General features: G+C 42.0%; 3 protein-coding genes across 9 annotated transcripts; 2 read left to right on the top strand and 1 right to left on the bottom strand.

Annotated features, from left to right (window-relative positions):
* The first annotated feature begins 664 nt into the window (after positions 1-664).
* LOC117734458 (bryoporin) lies at positions 665-2,907 on the top strand. The gene is made up of 3 exons (XM_034538444.1): positions 665-796; positions 1,174-1,282; positions 2,224-2,907. The coding sequence occupies exons 2-3, from the start codon at positions 1,179-1,181 to the stop codon at positions 2,651-2,653; spliced, it is 534 nt and encodes a 177-aa protein (XP_034394335.1). The 5' UTR covers positions 665-796; positions 1,174-1,178; the 3' UTR covers positions 2,654-2,907.
* Positions 2,908-3,426: 519 nt separating this feature from the next.
* apnl (actinoporin-like protein) lies at positions 3,427-5,121 on the top strand. The gene is made up of 3 exons (XM_034538443.1): positions 3,427-3,526; positions 4,048-4,174; positions 4,284-5,121. The coding sequence occupies exons 2-3, from the start codon at positions 4,071-4,073 to the stop codon at positions 4,729-4,731; spliced, it is 552 nt and encodes a 183-aa protein (XP_034394334.1). The 5' UTR covers positions 3,427-3,526; positions 4,048-4,070; the 3' UTR covers positions 4,732-5,121.
* A 6,173-nt stretch (positions 5,122-11,294) lies between these two features.
* Positions 11,295-16,939, bottom strand: ramp2 (receptor (G protein-coupled) activity modifying protein 2). Of its 7 annotated transcripts, none has more exons than XM_034540041.1 (6): positions 16,681-16,939; positions 15,997-16,062; positions 15,832-15,861; positions 13,971-14,003; positions 13,630-13,807; positions 11,295-13,514 (listed from the first exon to the last, which is right to left on the bottom strand). In XM_034540041.1, exons 1-6 carry the CDS (start codon positions 16,838-16,840, stop codon positions 13,265-13,267), a joined length of 717 nt encoding a protein of 238 aa, XP_034395932.1. In that variant the 5' UTR covers positions 16,841-16,939; the 3' UTR covers positions 11,295-13,264. The 7 variants fall into 7 exon arrangements, with proteins under 7 accessions (XP_034395932.1, XP_034395933.1, XP_034395938.1 ...); XM_034540042.1 differs by having other exon boundaries at positions 15,997-16,059; XM_034540043.1 differs by lacking the exon at positions 13,971-14,003 and having other exon boundaries at positions 12,295-13,514.
* Between the last annotated feature and the right edge of the window lie 1,157 nt (positions 16,940-18,096).

The following is an 18,096-nucleotide window of genomic DNA, read 5'->3' as shown; positions in this document are numbered from 1 at the left end:
AATCTGTCGCTAGCCATCACCTGCAACAACAACATGTCATCTTGAGCAATAACTGGAGGAATGAAGTCACATTCTCAGCGAGTCAGAACATGAGACGTTCCATAACGATCTTTATGAAATGCATGTCCTGAACTGAGCCGCAAATGGTCCCGTGACAGCAAAGAAGGGAGTGAGTTAATTTGAAAATTATAAAATGATACCCCTTCACCTAATAAATGAACGGAAGAACAGCATTTGTGACGGAGTAGAGAGTCTGAAAAGATTTCACAACAATGTGTTGCATTGAGTTACACTTGAGGGAAGCGCAGTACATTTTCTTGAAATTGTCTTAAATCCTTAACCCTTCAACATCCATTATCCTAGTTAGGGCCGCAGGGGTACGTCAACATACAGAGGTTATATACCAATACCACCCCTGTCTGACGTGAAGGCAAATATGCTGACACAGATGTTGTCCAATTTATAAATGAATTATTTTGAAGATTTTCCTAATTAGAATTATTGATGAAGTTTCATATATATATATATATATATATATATATATATATATATATATATATATATATATATATATATATATATGGGATATTAGGTGGCCCCTCTTTGTGAGAGATCATTTTTCCATGCGGGATGATGCATGCACACTGCACGGTGGACACGCCTGTGTTTGTGTTGGAACAAGTACTGTGGAGTTGTAATCACACAAGGGAGACTCCATTCACCTCTCTGCAGTATCTGAGAAAAAGTAAACCGGACGCTGCTGTTTAGCACAAGTTGCGTTTTTAAACTCCAAAAGGTGAATATAATTACTTCAAATTCTAGTAAGATTATAACTTTTACTTGTAATCGTTTTCTTGGTTATCCTATTCTGTCAGATAAGAACAGTTTCATGTGAGCTATATACAGAGTGGAGAACATGTGCCGTTCTCAGGAGTTCTGTAATTTAGGGGAAGAAAATCTGCTTGGTTTGGCTATAACAGGGTAATATGCCATTTCAACAATACAAGATTTGTATTTTTCTTTTGACCCAATGTGACTTTTGACCGAAATAGTCCGTCTTATCTTCTCATCTTGTATATAAAAGGAAAGTATCCCCTCCCTCACAGCACCTGCTGACTGGTGACCTGTTTGCGGATATACTGTCGTAATCTTTACGTTCCGTTCCTCTTGCAGCCAAGATGCCAGAAACCGCAGAAGCTGTGTCAGCCACTCTCACCACCAACAGGAACTGCACCATAGAAATATCCAACGTCAGCAGTGGCCACTGCCTCATCAACCCCAAGTAAGTCAACAACTGTATTTACCAATCTTAATACATGTAAATGTACATCAAGACACACACACGTCGACTGAAACAGAAGTACAAATTAATGAGTGACCTGATACAGTGCATGAAAAGAAATAATGTGATGATTGCAGTTAATAATAAATAATAAGTAAAATCATTCGCTTTTTTTGCTTCATAATGCATCTCTAACATTGTTTTATGCATACTATCATGGCTTGGGTGTGTACTTGAGTACACACTTTCCTTTTCAAAAGTGCATTGAGATCGCAGCTCTAAATCAGCATCTTGATACTAAAGAGTAAGCAGTAGTATCCACAACTTGTTTTCTCTTTAATAGTCATAGATTAAACACAACTTTCCAGCTCAAGGCTGGTATTCCAATGTGATTATCTAGATGTTAAATAAAGCTATCTATTTAACATAAATTATTTGATTTGGTTGCTGTCCATTCCTCAACATTGAAGTCTGTCGGTTTCTTCCACCACTGCAAAAGAAAAAGGGGAAATGACTAGAACCAAACAGTAAAGTAGATAGAAATGACCCACGTCTTTGGGCATTTCTACCATACATTTATCTAGCTGTGGCAGGACAGACCATATCTTGGATGGGTGGTTTTCATGTGTGACATCACTTTGCTGAGAACATCCACCTATCCATCATGCAGTGACACACACTGCCTCATTGCACATCGCATGCAGGTACACTCATTGTTGCTTAGAAGTCCACCGCAGTACTTGCACAGTCACACTCCATCCATCAGCATAAGATAGTTCAGGTACCCTGGGAAGCCCAACACTTGAAAAGTACTCTGACAATCTTCTACAAAACTTGCAAAACTCTTGTTTTTCCATCAAAAGTCTGGGAAGTGTGACATGAAAGTTATCAGTTGACCGGTATTGATGGTAAAGATGTTGACTCCCGCTCTCTTTGTACAGGGTCTACATGTCAAGTGGTTTCTGTCACTCCCCGCCCCAGCCGACGGTTCGTACCTCCAAGACTGAAGTGTGCTCCTTCACCAAGGACGACAACACTGCCACGGGCGCTGTCGGCCTGCTGACCTACGACCTGTTCAATATGCATAGCCGGGTTTGCTCCGAGCGCATGGCCATCATGTTCTCTGTGCCCTTTGACCACAACTTGTACAAGAACCGGCTGGCCGTGGCCGTGGTTGAGCATTCTCGCGCCTGCGACAAACAACTGTACAAGCAGCTGTATGATGGGAAAGACCTGAGCGGCCTCACCCGCTCCGAGACACACGGCTGTGGGCTGATATACCAAACTTCATATTTCGATGTAAGGGCTACAATGTCTTCTATTGGCAAAGCCATCGTTAAAGTGGAGCTCTATGATAAAATGGGTCGTTAGGTTGTACTTTGTTGCTTTTGTACCCAACAGAACAAATAAACTTCATTTGATTTGACTGCTGCCGCATGTTGATATTTAGAGAAACATCCAAAAGGAGAGAAACTGATTTTGCTGTCATCTGTACTTTGTGTCCACTGAAAGATATCAATATCTGACAGCCAGCTCATTGATTCTCCATCAGCTAATTTCTCGAGCTTATGTGCATTGTACACTCCCCTTTTCTTTGATCATGGTAATAAAACATTCAGACTCAATGTTTGTGTTGTGTGGGATATGTCTTTCATTATTACTGACGAAGAGTAATCATTTCTTAACCTCTTAGCTGGATCCCTCCAATTCTAATGAGTAGCAACAGATGGAATATCTGCATAGATGTTTTTTTAATCGGCATGATGACAGTCGTGTTCTTCATTGCCTGTGACACTCTCCATCAGTGTGTAGCAATAGTGTGGTATTGGAATACAAGAGAAAGAAAGACTAAGACTAAAATGTATCTCCAGCAAAGTCTGTCTCAACTTGTTTGTTTTCATCTCTTTTGCAGAATTCCGTAGTAATGAGATAACAAAACCACCAAAGTCTATGATCTGAATCATATAGGAGAAAATGAGTGTGCTGAAAAGTGTTCAACCACAAACAAGGGCGTGGCGGTTTTATCCCTATACAGGAATCCAGGTTCTCAGCCTTGTGTTTTGTGTGAGTGATAAATGTGTGTTGAACTAGGGTGTGCCTGTCATGGGGTCGTGTTGCAAGTGGGAGGGTTTTCCTGGATGATGGCGTACATCATTGTTTGAAAAAAAAGAACTACCGGCACCTCCCTTTCAGGTAACTTCTACCATTTTAGGACTCGGGAGCATCAACAGAGGTTCTTAGCAGGTAAGTCACCGAGAACATTTGGTAAAAAAAAGACTTTAAATAAAGAGGCAGGAGAGAGGATGGCTCATTAGCTGGAAATAAAAAGATATTTGTAGAAGCATACAGAAGCCTGATGGGGTATTTGTTTGATTTGTATCTTATATCTTTTGATAAAAGGGCTGATCATTTTCTTTTGTGTTCTCACTCTAACTTCATTATTGCATGCTACTTAGGGCTGTAATTGAAGAAGTACACTCTAATGAGGCAAAGAGAGTCCGCATTTATTCTCTGATTGTTCACAACTGTTTTGAAATCTCATTAGCCTCTTTGAAATGCATCATTCATACCCGGTGCCGGTTCATGTGCACCTTTGAAGGTCAATGTAATGCCAATACAGCACGTCGGCTGAGCAGAGGTACAGGAAGAGATGTTATATTAGAGTTGTGATGCTCACGATTCCCAGTGTGTTTAGAGCTACAGTCACAGCTGTGATGTTGTTTGGTTCAGATGGCTAACACTTAAATTACCTTTTGTTTTACAAGCACATCTCAACACCCATTGCAACATGACAGAGTCAGCTGAAGCTGTAGCAGCCGATGTGAGCAGCAAGCGAAGCGTTACCATTGAAATCGGGAATATCACCAACAACTACTGCCTCATCAACCCCAAGTAAGCCCAGACTGTTTTGCTATTTATTTTAAGGCTTGAAACGTATTATACAGATACAAAAGAATATGTGTAATATATATATATGTGTGTGTGTGTGTTTTATGGTTAGGGTGTTCCTTGAGAATGGGGAGACATACAACCCACCTCAACCCACAGTGCGCCCTCTAAAGACAGAGGTGTGCACCTTCTCCAAGTCCGGCGGCAAAGCAACCGGCAGCATTGGTGTGCTGACCTACGACCTATTAGAGAGGTCACAGAACGACTACATTGAAACTCTGGCCATCATGTTCTCGGTCCCGTGGGACTACAACCTGTACAAGAACTGGTTCGCGGTGGGCCTCTACAAGAAGGGCCGCAACTGCGACAAGGATTTGTTCAAAGAAATGTACTACGAGAAGAAACAGCAAGAGCATGGGTTTGCCAGGGAGGAGGCCGTTGGATCAGGAATCAATTATGTAGGCAACTACTTAGACATCAAGGCCACAATGAGTCCCCTGGGCAATGCCATCATGAAGGTGGAGCTGTGGGATAAGCTTTTCACACCCGCGGGCCATTAGGCTTACCAGAGACCCCTAACCAGTATTCCTGTCATGAGTCCCAGCAGCATAATTTATCCCTCCTCCTGAAGCAGACAACACGCATGATTTAACAGATGTATTCCAGCTGACATGTGTCTGTATACCTGGGTATTACCCCTCAGTAAATCTGCTTAATATCTGAGTTTAGTTTGTTTATAAATCCAGGAGGCAATAACCCCATTTTATAGCCAAAGCCTCTGTCTGTTTTTTATAGCTTCGGGTTTTAAAATGGCATCTTTAGAAATGAGAATCAAAGGATGACTCACCGGAGGACGAGGGCAGAGAGCTTAATAAAACACACTGAGAGCTTGTCTGTATTTACCCTGACACTGTATTTGGAATAAAATAAACCTTATTTTGCTGAAGCTATTTCTCTTTGTGTGTTGAGCTCAGAAATTGTGAAAAAGTGCTTTAAAGGATTTAGATTTGAAAAGCAATAAAGAGTGCTGTGTTTCTTCTTTAGTATGGGAGCAGCATGGGGACACACCCGGTCTCCTGTTGCCCAACTTTAAAGCATATCCATCATTGCTAATACTGCATTCATAGTACACCAAACACCCTTACATGTGAAAATATAAGACTCTAACCAAATTTTAAAGAGGTCGGTGGTGTAATGCAAAAAAAAAAAAAAAGTTACACAATGGGCTTTTTTTTTTTCTTTCTCAAAATAAACACCATATGATTACGACATATGTTTGCATCTTTGCTGTGGATTTCTATTAAGAAATTCTGCTGCCTTCTCTTATCTTCTTTACGTAACTTGCAGCTAAATTGTACAATTTTCTTCATGAAAACAAATATTACATTCTCGGCTTGACATTCAGTAGAACAGGTTGTTGAGATACAGAGGGCTTTGATTGTCTGCTTGGCAACCGAACCAGAGGGAACAGGGAAACGTCTTCAGTTATGTGCTTATTGTTCAAAACACATTCCCTGGTTCATTTTTCTGAAACAATATCCTCAAGGAGAATACATTAATAGACACATTTGTTTTGTTGTTGTTGTTGTTGTTGTTGTTGCAATTGTGATCCTGGCAGGTTCTGTGATGTCGCGGTGAAAGAGACATGAACGCACTCAGGTGAAGACCCCATTATTTTAGACTGCTCAGCAACTCATTACGCTTCCGAAACGCTTTATAATTCTTTAATTGGTGAGAAATGACAATCTTGACGCGTTATCTCATCATCTAACAACTTGTTTTGCAGCCAATTTAGAGGAGAAACAGTCATTAACCTCAGGGGAATGTGGGGTTGCAAGGCAGGAGGCAGCATCCGCTCATCATTTACATCACAGGCAGCGTTATCAGGTTCCCCCGATTCCATTCAGACCCTCAACACGGCGTTCCTGATCGGGTTTTCCCGTTAGATTCTTGATGCTTTTTGCTGCATTAACTGTTCCAGCCACAAAGCAGCCCAGATCAAAGGTTTTTACCCACCGTCACCGCTGGATTTGCATAAAAAACATACATAATAAAGAATAAACTACGCCTGTTTGGGCCCAATTCCTGAAGCATTGTTGAGTGGTGAAAAGATGATGAAAGAAGGTCCCTCTAAACAGACCAGGGACACAAAGGCAGGAAGGTGTGTTCGTCACAGCTTTAAAATGATAAGTTCCCACACATTCCTTTCATATTTTCCTTTTCAATCTCTCCTCTGTGTTTACTATACCTGCGCATAAATCCTCTTTCGTGGTTTGTATAACATTTTATCCCTCTGTGTATTTGTGAGGGAGTGCTTTTGTGTTTGTGTCTGCGTTTGTGCGTACAGTAAATGTGTTTACTGTACGCCTTCGTGATGTCTGCGTGTAGGGAAACGTGGCCCCGTGTGTGCAGAGATGATTTTTCTTTGTATATATATATATCAAATTGTGCATTATTTTATGCATTTCATAATTGTGCGATCTCTTTTTAGCAAGTCTGAAAAACTATCTTTCAAGAATAAATTGGGATTAGATTTCTTAAACAGGAAACAAAAAAATATGTGCAAAACGTATTTTGCGGTGTAGATAAACTTAAGAAGCTCAGCTTTGGTGTATTGAAGCTGAAGCCTTTTTACCACCAAACAGCAGTGAATCTAGCTGAAAGCATCCGTCAACCCCCCCCCCCCCCCCCCCCCCCCCCCCCCCCCCCCCCTCTGGATGAGCAGGGGGAAAGGGAGGTGGTGAGTGAAGGTGCTCCAACACAGTCTCTCTCTTCGTAAGACAACAATCAGCTGATCGCACTAAAACAACAGTAAGGCCGGCTAAAGCCTCTGGGAGGGGATGAGCAGAGGAGACAGAAGACAGGTTTCAACTTATTCAGGCTTTTCCAAGCCCTTTCACATTTTGCAAGCATTTTTGTTTTGTGTTTCTTTATTTTTACAACACTCTGTTGAACTGATGCTGTAGCTGTCATGCTATGTGTAGAATGTAGAAACAACATGCATCTCCTCTCTCGTTGTACTTGAAGTCTTTATTTATCTTCGCCACCAAGATTGCACAGCGGCTGTCTCTCCTTCGGGTCATGAAAAAAACGAGACATTTACATTTTTCAGATTCTCAACAAAGCCGGGGCTGATCAACGCAAAGCTCCGAGCGCATTAACTGGGTCCGATCATAATCTCTCTGCATTAAACATTCAGTTTCCACGCTAGTTTGGATTTCCATCTTTCTCTTTGCTTTGAAACAAAGCCTACTTCTATCCTACGTCAAGCCTACAGTGCCTGAGTATTAATGAATATGTATTGTATATTGACTAAATCTGGGTGTATCCAAACAGAAGCTTAAAAGGATTGAATTTGAGTAACCTGGGATGTGGGCGCGAGCTCCAGAACTTTAACAGCCTAAATCACCGCATGACCACAGATACATCAGCAGTATGATACAGATACTTCTCTCATGCAAGTGAATGGAAGTATACTCAAAAGGTGCCATTTGTGTGAGTGCCTTTAACTGCTAAATGTGCTCTCAAAGACTGCCATCTAGAGGCCTCTATGTCTGATATCAAGTGTACTCACACAGTTCACAGCTTTAACGCTCTCGGCACTCAAGGCATGCCGGGATAAAAGAACATAAAGCTCAAAAACAATAATTCACTTCTGTTTTTTTTCCAGTCAGTCACCAAAACCAGGAGTGAAAATAAAACGTATCCATACATTCATTAAGACTTTTGTCCCTATAACCTCTTCATTATTAGCAGACTGGTAATGCCTGGCTCTCAACATATCTTGACATCCAGCAGGCTCTTGAATAGTTCACTGTGTGTCAGGTTCCCCACTAGAGAGTCTGGGGTAAAACAACAAATAGATAAGCTAGAGTTGCACTGTTTGTTTTGTTTTTCAAAAAGTTCAGTGGGCCATTTCTTTCGCGGACTGTCCATAATTAGTTTGGATGAGATGTGAGGGTCGAAGATCATGTTGTTCCCAGCAGGCTTTGGAATTTGTCTCATGTTACTTCGTTGTTTGGTAAATTCTCACTGTGCCGATGTGTATCATGTAACAATACAGATAACCTGAAGGATAACTCACTCTCTACTGTACACTTGAATAATTATATTTTTTAAACTGATCGGCCACAAAGCTTCTTTCTCTCATTGTTTTAAACCCTAATTCAATTCAAAGTATGAAACCATCCATTAAATTGGCATTCGTGTTATCACCCATGTAACCCCAAAGGACTTTGAGACTGCTAATTTGACCAGAGCACGCAATAAGTCAAAGCATGTGAACTACAGGACAATAGCGGTGATCGTCACATATGTGTTGTGGAAATTAAATAGTTTTTTTCGTTTGAAGATCCAAGATAATAATGCAAAAAAAACACACAATGTTACTACTTAGAGCATTTATGATCTGTATTCCTATGTTAGTAATGAATCACAACGCCATTGGAGTGATGAACCCACAGTGAAGTATTACATGACTGCTGTTCCCCTCAGGCTCCAGAGGTCTAGAACAAGCTTCGGCTCTTTGTCTCCATATTGCTCTCATGGCAGCGCTCTCAGCTGTTCTCCTTGTCCCTTCAGGCCTCCGTCCAAAGCCAATCCCCCCAAATGATCATAATGAAGATAATTATTGTTTTGCTTTTGATATTGTTCTTTGTTGTAACCAGTGGCAGCTCTTAGGTAATCTCCCAGAGCTGGCAATATACAATGTTTTAACCTCCTGATTCAGATTGTTCCAGCTCCCTCTGGTTGTAGCTCTTCCTCCAAGTTTTTTTTTTCCCGCGGATAAATCTCTCTGAATCTTAGTGTTGACCTTCACAGGCAGGTCGTGCTCCTTTTCCATCATCATAAAAGAACTGAGGTAAGAACTCAGAACCGTCACTCAAATGATCAGCTGGCTGGGGAGCACGGTTGTTCACGCTCTGTATTTCTTTGACTTTATTCTGACTGATCGAGCAGCTGATGTCAAACCTCCTTGGTGTCATCCAGCTGTAGGGTCAGCGTTGACACAGCGGTGCCAGATGTTTGGATCTCACACAACAAAGTAATTACTTGTGTCACACTGAATGACTCGCATCGGCGGATGCAATCTTTTAATTTTCGTCACGTCTCGCTAAAGTCCAGTCTGGAAGTGCTTTAATAAACTAGTCGGTTTAAGAAAAAAACAAGTCGACAAAATGATTTTTGGGAATAAATACATTCGTAAAAAAATCACAGACTCCAGAAAGCTGACTTTCTCTGGCCGCCTGTGGAGATTGACCAGGTGTCATCATTGATGCTGCTGATGAATGCGCCTCCATAAGAAGCAGTGAAGCTGACACTGTCAGCCACGTCTTACTCCCTCAGCCAAAAGTCCCCAGCAACAGCATTAAGTCTGCCAAAGGGACCAGCAGTGGATGTACAGATGCCCTGACCTGCTGTCCTTCCATCCACTTTGGCAGATCTCTGGGCCATAGCAGTCATCAGCTCCCTCCATGAGAAGACCCAGAGGCCCCGGCAAAGGCTCCAGAGCCAAAAGCTGCTACTGGAGACACAGCTGCGGCTCTTGTGTGTGATTACCACTGCATAATGGTGCAAGGTCTCTGATATCGTCTGTCTCCATTCTAGAAATGTACAGTGTACACACGTAATCATTGGTGTGCCATAAATATTTAACATTTGAGGGTTAATATTTTTTTTTAGAGGTACCACGACCAAAAAGTGAAACTGAAACCCTGTTTAGTCTCAGTTCTTCTTTTACTTTATATTTTCATTATCATCATTGTTAAATCATGTCTACGTTGTTGTGTCAATTGTTCTTTTTAGCTTATTTTAAAATAGAATAATAATTAGCTTCATCAATTCCACTTAGCTGAAATTTCACTTGGTGTCCATAAAAGTTTAAAAGTATTCCCGTCTCCTTTTCCTCAACCTTCCTTATTTGTCAATCAAAAATATCTACAAACTATATTGTCAGTTTTTACATAACAAAATATATATATATCTGGAGAACTCGGGACATGTTCCCATGTCCATTTCAGAGAGCAGTTGCAACCCCACAGCGTCAAGTCATCCCACTTCAGTGTCAGCACAGATCGTTGAAACTGAGGCCCATAGCAACGTGTTCAGATCTGCTGATTTATATACAATTTGATGCATCTCAACATGTTGTGTAATTGTGCTGTGGCATTGCTGAGGGACAGGAGAATAACCTATTGGCCTCATGTACTACCTTCATAGTTACTGTTGATTCCTAGATATGCCCATTCAGAACAAACATTTATACAAATAGGCTTACAGATGAGAGCTTGTTGTCTGTACACAAAGCGGATCAACCAAAGTGATACCACTGTTGCTTAAGAAGAAAATGGACACTTTTAATTAACAGGCAACTGTTTTTTCTTCGAGATGACAGTCTTATGTCACTATATCATATAAGGCCACTAGAGGGCAGGGTTTCCTAACTGAACGCAAACTCATGCACTGAGTATTCGACTTGTTTACTGAACACCCAAACACATTGTTTACTGGGACATGTGATGTGTCTCAAGAAACATGATGGATATTGTTTTCACAATCATATCTTGCATAATGGCATGACAGCTGGTTTCTGACCTGCCGCAACAGTAAGGAGTAACACAGAATTGGATGAGATCAGAAGGGGGTGGGGACGAGGATGACCCGACATCCAGAGAGGAAGAAGGTCACCGAACACACCTTCCCACCCAGCCCTGCCAGGCGCGCACACATGCACACAAACACACAAACACAGGCCCACCCTGCAGTGTTGTCTTTGCCAGATGAGGGCGTGATACATGAATGCTGTTACTGCTTCCTTCATTATAGTGTAGTGTACAACTGCACCACAATATACTGCTTACTGAAGATACAGTGTAACACTACCTGAGGCTCAAAGCAATGCCATCTGCACTGCACTCAAGGGAAAAGAGTGTTTCATCAAATACTGACAAAGGTTAAAGGGTACTTTAGCCAGAATGAAGCTTCAACGCTGTTAGTGTATTTTAATGAAGAACATGATCTGGACTGAATACAATCTGCTTCTTTCATGTCATGGTTGGCTAAAACCAAATCAGAACCAGCTTTGATGGTGTTTATTCTGGGTGAGTAAAAATAAGCAACAGCCGACAATCCAACTATAGATTTAATTGTCTAAAATATATCAAAGTATATCAAAATACATACAGTAAATGGTGTGAGAACAGGCATAATGTGTTCTACAGTAAGTCCACAGAAAGAGTACAGTAAGTCCACTAAGTTTTGACAATGGCATAATTATAACACATTATATAAATACACATTTTGATCCAAAAGTGAAGGCACTTGACAGAACATAACCACATTTTCATGATTCAGGCGAAAGATAACACTTATATCTTTGTGTCGTTGCTCAGTGTTTATCGCTAGGCTGCACAGACAATTATCTGTCTGTTTGTCCGTCTGTCTGTCTGTCTGTCTGTCTTTCTGTCTGTCTGTTGTCTGTGTGTCCGTCTGTCTGTTGTCTGTGTGTCCGTCTGTCCGTCTTTTTGTCTGTCTGTTGTATTTATGTCTGTCTGTTGTCTGTGTGTCTGTCTGTCCGTCTGTCTGTCTGTTGTCTGTGTGTCTGTCTGTCCGTCTGTCTGTCTTTCTGTCTGTCTGTTGTCTGTGTGTTCCTCTGTCCGTCTTTCTGTCTGTCTGTTGTCTGTGTGTGTGTGTCTGTCTGTCCGTCTGTCTGTCTTTCTGTCTGTCTGTTGTCTGTATGTTCGTCTGTCCGTCTTTCTGTCTGTCTGTTGTCTGTGTGTGTGTGTGTGTGTGTCTGTCCGTCTGTCTGTCTTTCTGTCTGTCTGTTGTCTGTGTGTGTGTGTGTCTGTCCGTCTGTCTGTCTGTTGTCTGTGTGTTCGTCTGTCCGTCTTTCTGTCTGTCTGTTGTCTGTGTGTTCGTCTGTCCGTCTTTCTGTCTGTCTGTTGTCTTTCTGTCCGTCTGTCCGTCTGTCTGTGTGTCTGTCTGTCCATATGTCTGTCTGTCTGTCTTTCTGTCTGTCTGTCCGTCTGTCTGTGTGTCTGTCTGTCCATATGTCTGTCTGTCTTTCTGTCTGTCTGTCCGTCTGTCTGTGTGTCTGTCTGTCCATATGTCTGTCTGTCTTTCTGTCTGTCTGTCCGTCTGTCTGTGTGTCTGTCTGTCCATATGTCTGTCTGTCTTTCTGTCTGTCTGTCCGTCTGTCTGTGTGTCTGTCTGTCCGTCTGTCTGAACTGGATGGAGATGTTTGAAAAACTTTGCCTGAGGATTGTCGGTGAACACGGTCTGTAAATCAGGTGCTGAAGTATTTGAAAATTGACAATACCAGGAAAAGACATCTTCCTTTCTGGGCATTGTGTCCCATCTGTAACCTCTGACCCCAAACGCTACGACTCACATAACCAGATCCATGCATCACGCTACACTCATTTTCCTGTTCTTTCTGTACACACATAGAGGACCCCTTTCCTAGACCAAACATGGACACATACCTGTATCAACTTCACACTGAAAAAAAGTCTAGGTTGCACATGTCCTTTGCATACATTGTCGAGTTAGTGGCTCAAAGCAGGGTTAAGTTTGAGTGACTGGAGAGTTCAGAGTTTCGGTAATAAAAAATTACCTTGTCTTTGAGCATCACAACTACTGTCCAACACAATGAGGACTTTTTACTTTTACAAGCTTCACAGCTTTTGTCGTTATAACCCTGAATACTTGGGTTCTCCAGTAAAGATCAAGCTCCGTTTTCTAAATAGTGTCTGCAAATTGGATGTGACCAGTAGACATCTTCAGATCTCGAGTGGTTATAAAACAAGACTTTTCTCACAGCACGTTACAGGAACTTATAATAACGTAGATGTTGTCACAGTACGTCTCTGTTAGCATCGGGGAGATTGTTATTGACACAATCATTGTGATGCCACTGATTATGACATTCACTCTTAATCAGTGTCATCTCCTCGAAGGGGTTCCTCCGTGGATATCTCAGATGTCTCAGTGCTCTGCAAGGTCACTGGTGAGATCAAAAAACACAGCTCCGGCCTCAGGTTGGGAAAGGGGAAAACATGATATTCTTGATGATTTTGAGAAGATTTGGGACTTTCAGGAGCTGCCGTCCCCATTCTTGGTCTTAAGCACCACAAGGCTAACCATGACAGGGATCAGGCAGATGGGAGTTATCACCAGGGCAAAGACGATGACTGGTGGTGGGTCGCTTAGCTCCTCTGAGGGACAATCCTTGAAAAACTTGGAGTGAATGTTCACAAAGGTCTGCTCCACCAGCGGGTTGGGCCACGGGATCTCTAGACAGTCGGATATCTCCTCTGTGCACAGGCTTAGGTTACTATACAAACTGCAGTGTGGAGACAGGGAGTGTGCAGAAGAGGTTTCAGACGTCAGCAAATATTTAACAATATTTCAAATGAATGAACTGCAAATATAAACACACACACACACACACTACTTACCCGCTCACATTGCTCCAAGTGCACCAGTCAGTGCTGTTCAGTGATGTCATTGTGGTGTAGAATTTGTGGAGACAGAGATGGTCAAGCAGATCGGAAAGGCAAATCGTTGTTGGTGCACCATAAAACTGATCACAGAGGCTGCAGTACGCCATACAATTGTGAGAATGATTCCCACAAGCTGCTTGAATTAAAGAGTTAGAGAGAGAAAGAGACATTGAGATTAGAAAAGGACAATAGAAATTGTGCTCGACATTTTCAAAAGATCCCCATTAAATGATGGGTCTACAGAATGGCATCAGATTATATGACTATGTATTATGTTGTCAAGTTATGCCACCTACTAAATGACAAGGTTGAGTCTCCATGAGTGGCATCTTAAACAGAGAAGAATAAGAGGTTTAGATTGGAAACTGTACATCAAGTAGTAAAGGCAGTTGACATCAACTTTCTTTAAATCTGTCATTCTAATTCAGTTCAATAAATAACTCCATCAAAGACGCACATCCTAGCAAATTCCAATGCAAAGAGTATTTTAGTCTATTGTAGCTCATGAGTTCTTTCACATGCTGTCTAATACTGAGGCAGGCATTTGCAGCTGTAGAAGGGAGACCACACACTCACCGCAGAGAAAGGAGAGGAATACCCCAATGAAACCAAGTGCTCCCTTCATGTCAGAAAAAATGAATAAAGGTGCGTTTTCCCCAACCGGTGACCATGTATAATAAACCTAAACTTCTTAGACTGTGTACAGCGAGGCATAACAGGAAACCCGACAGGATGGAAGAGACGCAGTGTAACCTTTCGGTTACCAGATGTCCAAACAGTGTTACCCGCGGTTACCAGATGTTCTCCGAAGATCTGTCTGACGGCCCTGCGCCTTGGCAGCCGCTCTTCCCCTCTCCAACACACGTTTCCTGAGGATTTTCTTCCTTTTTTAACGGGGTGGAGGCAACAAAGATTGTCCTCTCCATTCTCCCAAATAAAAGGGAGCACACCCAAGCTGGGCTGGACTCACATCTGAAAACCCTTTACTCTTTAACTCTTGTTCTGCTTTTTAGTCTCAGTTTCTCACAGTCAAAGGCCTGGCCAGCTCACAGCATGTAATTTATTTGCCTTTTGGGCTGCCTCTGCCAAATAGGAAACATAAGTAAACATTTAGGGCTTAGCTTTTTGGGGTGGATGTAATCATGACTCTGCACGGTGTGCTGCGCAGACAGCAATGATTTCATGTTTCGGTTAATTAAGAAAGAAAAAAGAAGTTATTAGTCTGTGCTGACCAGCTGCTTAAGAGGCCAACTAACTAATATTTCCAAAACAAGCGTTGGAAACTTTAGTTTTTTTTAAATAACTGATGAGGTGCTACCTCTGTGCGGTCGTTCCCTGTCATCACTCGCCACTTTAAAGAGCACTGTGAGAGAGGTGGTTTCAGTGATTGAATGAAAAATGTAGTGTACGGTTGTTTTCTCACGACCAACTTGTTAATTTATGTCACTGAATCCACATGTTGGGCCTCTCACAACATCTGTTTGCAGAGCAGCATTTTGATTTAGTAATGACATCAGGAAATGTGTCTTTTCAGCAGAGGAGGAGCTCCGAGTTGGTGGGAGTTGGCAGGGGAAGGAGGGGGGACAGTCAGGGGAAAGAAGAAAAAAAGGAAGGCACAAGAGGAACAGTGAAAGAGGCGCTGCTCCAAAGTTCCAGTTGTTTCACAACCCGGAGTTCATGCGTTGATCACAGACGTTGCATGGGGTGACTGACGAACAAATTCAGGAAGTTGAGCCAGGTGGGGTCTTTTCATGATGAGGTTTAAGTTAACCTTTGACCCAAATCCACCACGGGCCTCGTGTCTACTGCTGTTGACCCCTCACAAGTGGAGACCTCCCCAGGAGTTGGTCTTGGATTCTCATGACAGTACACACGGAGAGATCTTGGCAGAAACCAGGATCTCTGTGTTCTACTCTCTGTTTGTCAGTTCCAGGCCAAGTAAATGAGTTGAAGGAACTGATCCAAAACAATCCCCAAGTGCCGAGTTTGTAACTGTTTGTAATATAGAACATGGAAGATAATGTTCATATATTTCTGCTAAATTAAAGTAAGATTAAATCAAAACTGGCTCATTAGCAGATTCAATTTGTTAGGGAGAGACAGATATGTAGTTTACAGTCTATAATTAAGTGTAAAAGAAAAAAGCCATAATCTTACTGGCAGCCGTCATCTCTGTTGAGTGATACCCTGTAGAGAAAGGAGGTGATGTTAGTCAAAGTATACATCGTCATAAAGCCTATATATATATATATATATATATATATATATATATATATATATACATTTTTTTTCTTTTCTTTTTCTTAAATACACATACGGTACCTATCGTTGTGGCCGGTTGTGGCGCCAACTTTTCATCAACCAGGCAAACCACTGTTGTGCATCCTGCTACAAGATAAATAAAATAATAGGAGAACTAAATATTAAATTAACGATGTAAAGTAAAAAAAACTGTTACACCTATTAAATTGAATTATAATGATATTCATGTGTATCTAAATTTCAGAACTTGTGAAAGTAGAGGAGGCAAGGGAAATAACAAGGAGTAAACCGTAGAGAGTGAAAAGGTCAACGTATCCTCTTGTGTGCCACTCTTGACGGCATCTTAATATATTCAACTCAAGGACATATACACTTACATTACATTCACCTCACAAGAATAAAAGATTGTATTCAATGAATAGGAGCAAATAGTGACGACAGCATGAATCAATCATTAAAATCCACTGTCATGTTCTGGTGATAACATTCCCCACATATACAGTAATACAAACTCTTCTTTAAGAACAAATGTGTTGAGGCTGCTTGGTCAAAATCACTATATGGCACTTAAACCAAACTGTACAAGTATAAAACTCAATCATGAGACTTGCTAAGCTCCTTTCTTAAAGCCACTCAATCATTGAAAGCCCCTAAGCATTCCTCTTGAGAGGTGAGATAGAGGACAAGTAAAGACGTTATATCATATAAAAGTAAAGACATGGACAGAATAAATTGTCTACTTACCCCAGATGAGAAGATTTAGAAAACACCCAGAAATCATAAGTGAGAAACTAGTGGCTGTCATTTTGCCTGACAACGCTCTGTTCGTCTTCCCTGGTGGGTAGGGATTACATATCTCAACCTTTTTGCAGGAAGGCTCTATAAAACAACAGGAAGCCCTCATTTCCTAGGATGGGCGGATTCATACAATGGGACAGAGAGCCTCTGATAAGGTTAGAACTACTGTGGTCCACTGGTGCACCACCATCACTCTCTCTCTCTCTCTTTATGTTTATTTCTCTCATCCCACCCTCTGCTTTACAACAGAAGGAGAGAAGTTGGTGAGAGCCCCACCCTCTCTTTTTCTCTCTCCTTCTCTCTGTCTCTACCTTTTCCTTTAATTTATTTATGCTTATTATATAGACAGGCAATATTGTGATGTCAATAATTTGTGTACACACGTGGACGAATAGCATGTGAGCAGTCTGGGACTAAAAGGATTCATGCTGCTTATTGTTCTATACTGTCGACATCTCAACAGAAATTAATTGTTTGGGAATTTCTCGGGTCCAATTTTACTTCCTGTCAGCTGATGTCAGTCACATACACTGCAACACGAAATAAACTGAGATACATTTGGATTGTTTACGTTCACAACCACCAGGGTTGTTTCTTGTAACCGATTCTGATGAAGTCAACGGAACCACTTCGTTTGCAAAGAGCAGACAAAGTGGTTCCGTCTGCTTTAAACCAGTGGTTCCGAACTTCAGCACACACTGGGGCGCTTTGCTGCCAATTGTGACGTTGTCGAGATGAGTTTCAGCACCTCCAAGTCCGAGGCCATGGTTCTCTGACGTAAAAATGGTGGATTCTTCCCTCTGGGTTGGGAGTGAGTCACTGCCTCAAGCGAGGAAGTTCAAGTATCTCAGGTTCTTGTTTCTGAATGAGGGTGGGAGATGGACAAGCGGCTTGGTGGGGTGTCAACGGGCGTTGTACTGGACCGTTACAGTAAAGAGGGACCTGAACTGGAATGCAAAGCTCTCAATTTACCAGTCTCATGGTCATGAGCTTTGGGTAGTAACCAAAAGAATGAGGTCTTGGATACAAGAGGCCAAAGTGGGCTTCCTCCGTAGGAGGGCTGGGCTCAGCCTCATAGATAGGGTGAGGATCTCAGACATCCGGAGGGAGCGTAGAGTGGAGCAGCTGCTCCCTTGCTCCGAAAGGGGCCAGCTGAGGTGATTCGGTCATTGCATCAGGATGCCTCCTGGATGCCTCTCTTTAGTGGTTTTCTGGGCATGTCCAATGGGCAAGAGGCCCCAGGTTAGACCCAGATGGATTATATATCTTGTCTGCCATGGGACTGCCTCAGAGTGTCGAGATGGACGTATGGAATACCCGGATAAGCCTGCTGCCCGGATAAGCGGAAGACAATGGATGGAT

This window comes from Cyclopterus lumpus, chromosome 8, assembly GCF_009769545.1.
Source record: "Cyclopterus lumpus isolate fCycLum1 chromosome 8, fCycLum1.pri, whole genome shotgun sequence".
In the NCBI taxonomy this organism is placed as follows: Eukaryota; Metazoa; Chordata; class Actinopteri; order Perciformes; family Cyclopteridae; genus Cyclopterus; species Cyclopterus lumpus.
This window is presented reverse-complemented; position numbering and strand designations above follow the sequence as displayed.

Bases quoted from the DNA above. Each gene is read 5' to 3' on its own strand.
- LOC117734458 (XM_034538444.1), top strand. From the start codon at position 1,179: ATGCCAGAAACCGCAGAAGCTGTGTCAGCCACTCTCACCACCAACAGG. The intron at 1,283-2,223 runs GTAAGTCAACAA...CTCTTTGTACAG, and splicing joins CACTGCCTCATCAACCCCAA to GGTCTACATGTCAAGTGGTT.
- apnl (XM_034538443.1), top strand. From the start codon at position 4,071: ATGACAGAGTCAGCTGAAGCTGTAGCAGCCGATGTGAGCAGCAAGCGA. The intron at 4,175-4,283 runs GTAAGCCCAGAC...TTTTATGGTTAG, and splicing joins TACTGCCTCATCAACCCCAA to GGTGTTCCTTGAGAATGGGG.
- ramp2 (XM_034540041.1), bottom strand. From the start codon at position 16,840: ATGAGGGCTTCCTGTTGTTTTATAGAGCCTTCCTGCAAAAAGGTTGAG. The intron at 16,063-16,680 runs GTAAGTAGACAA...TTTATCTTGTAG, and splicing joins TCTAAATCTTCTCATCTGGG to CAGGATGCACAACAGTGGTT. The intron at 14,004-15,831 runs GTAAGATTATGG...TCTCTGTTTAAG, and splicing joins AACAGAGATGACGGCTGCCA to ATGCCACTCATGGAGACTCA.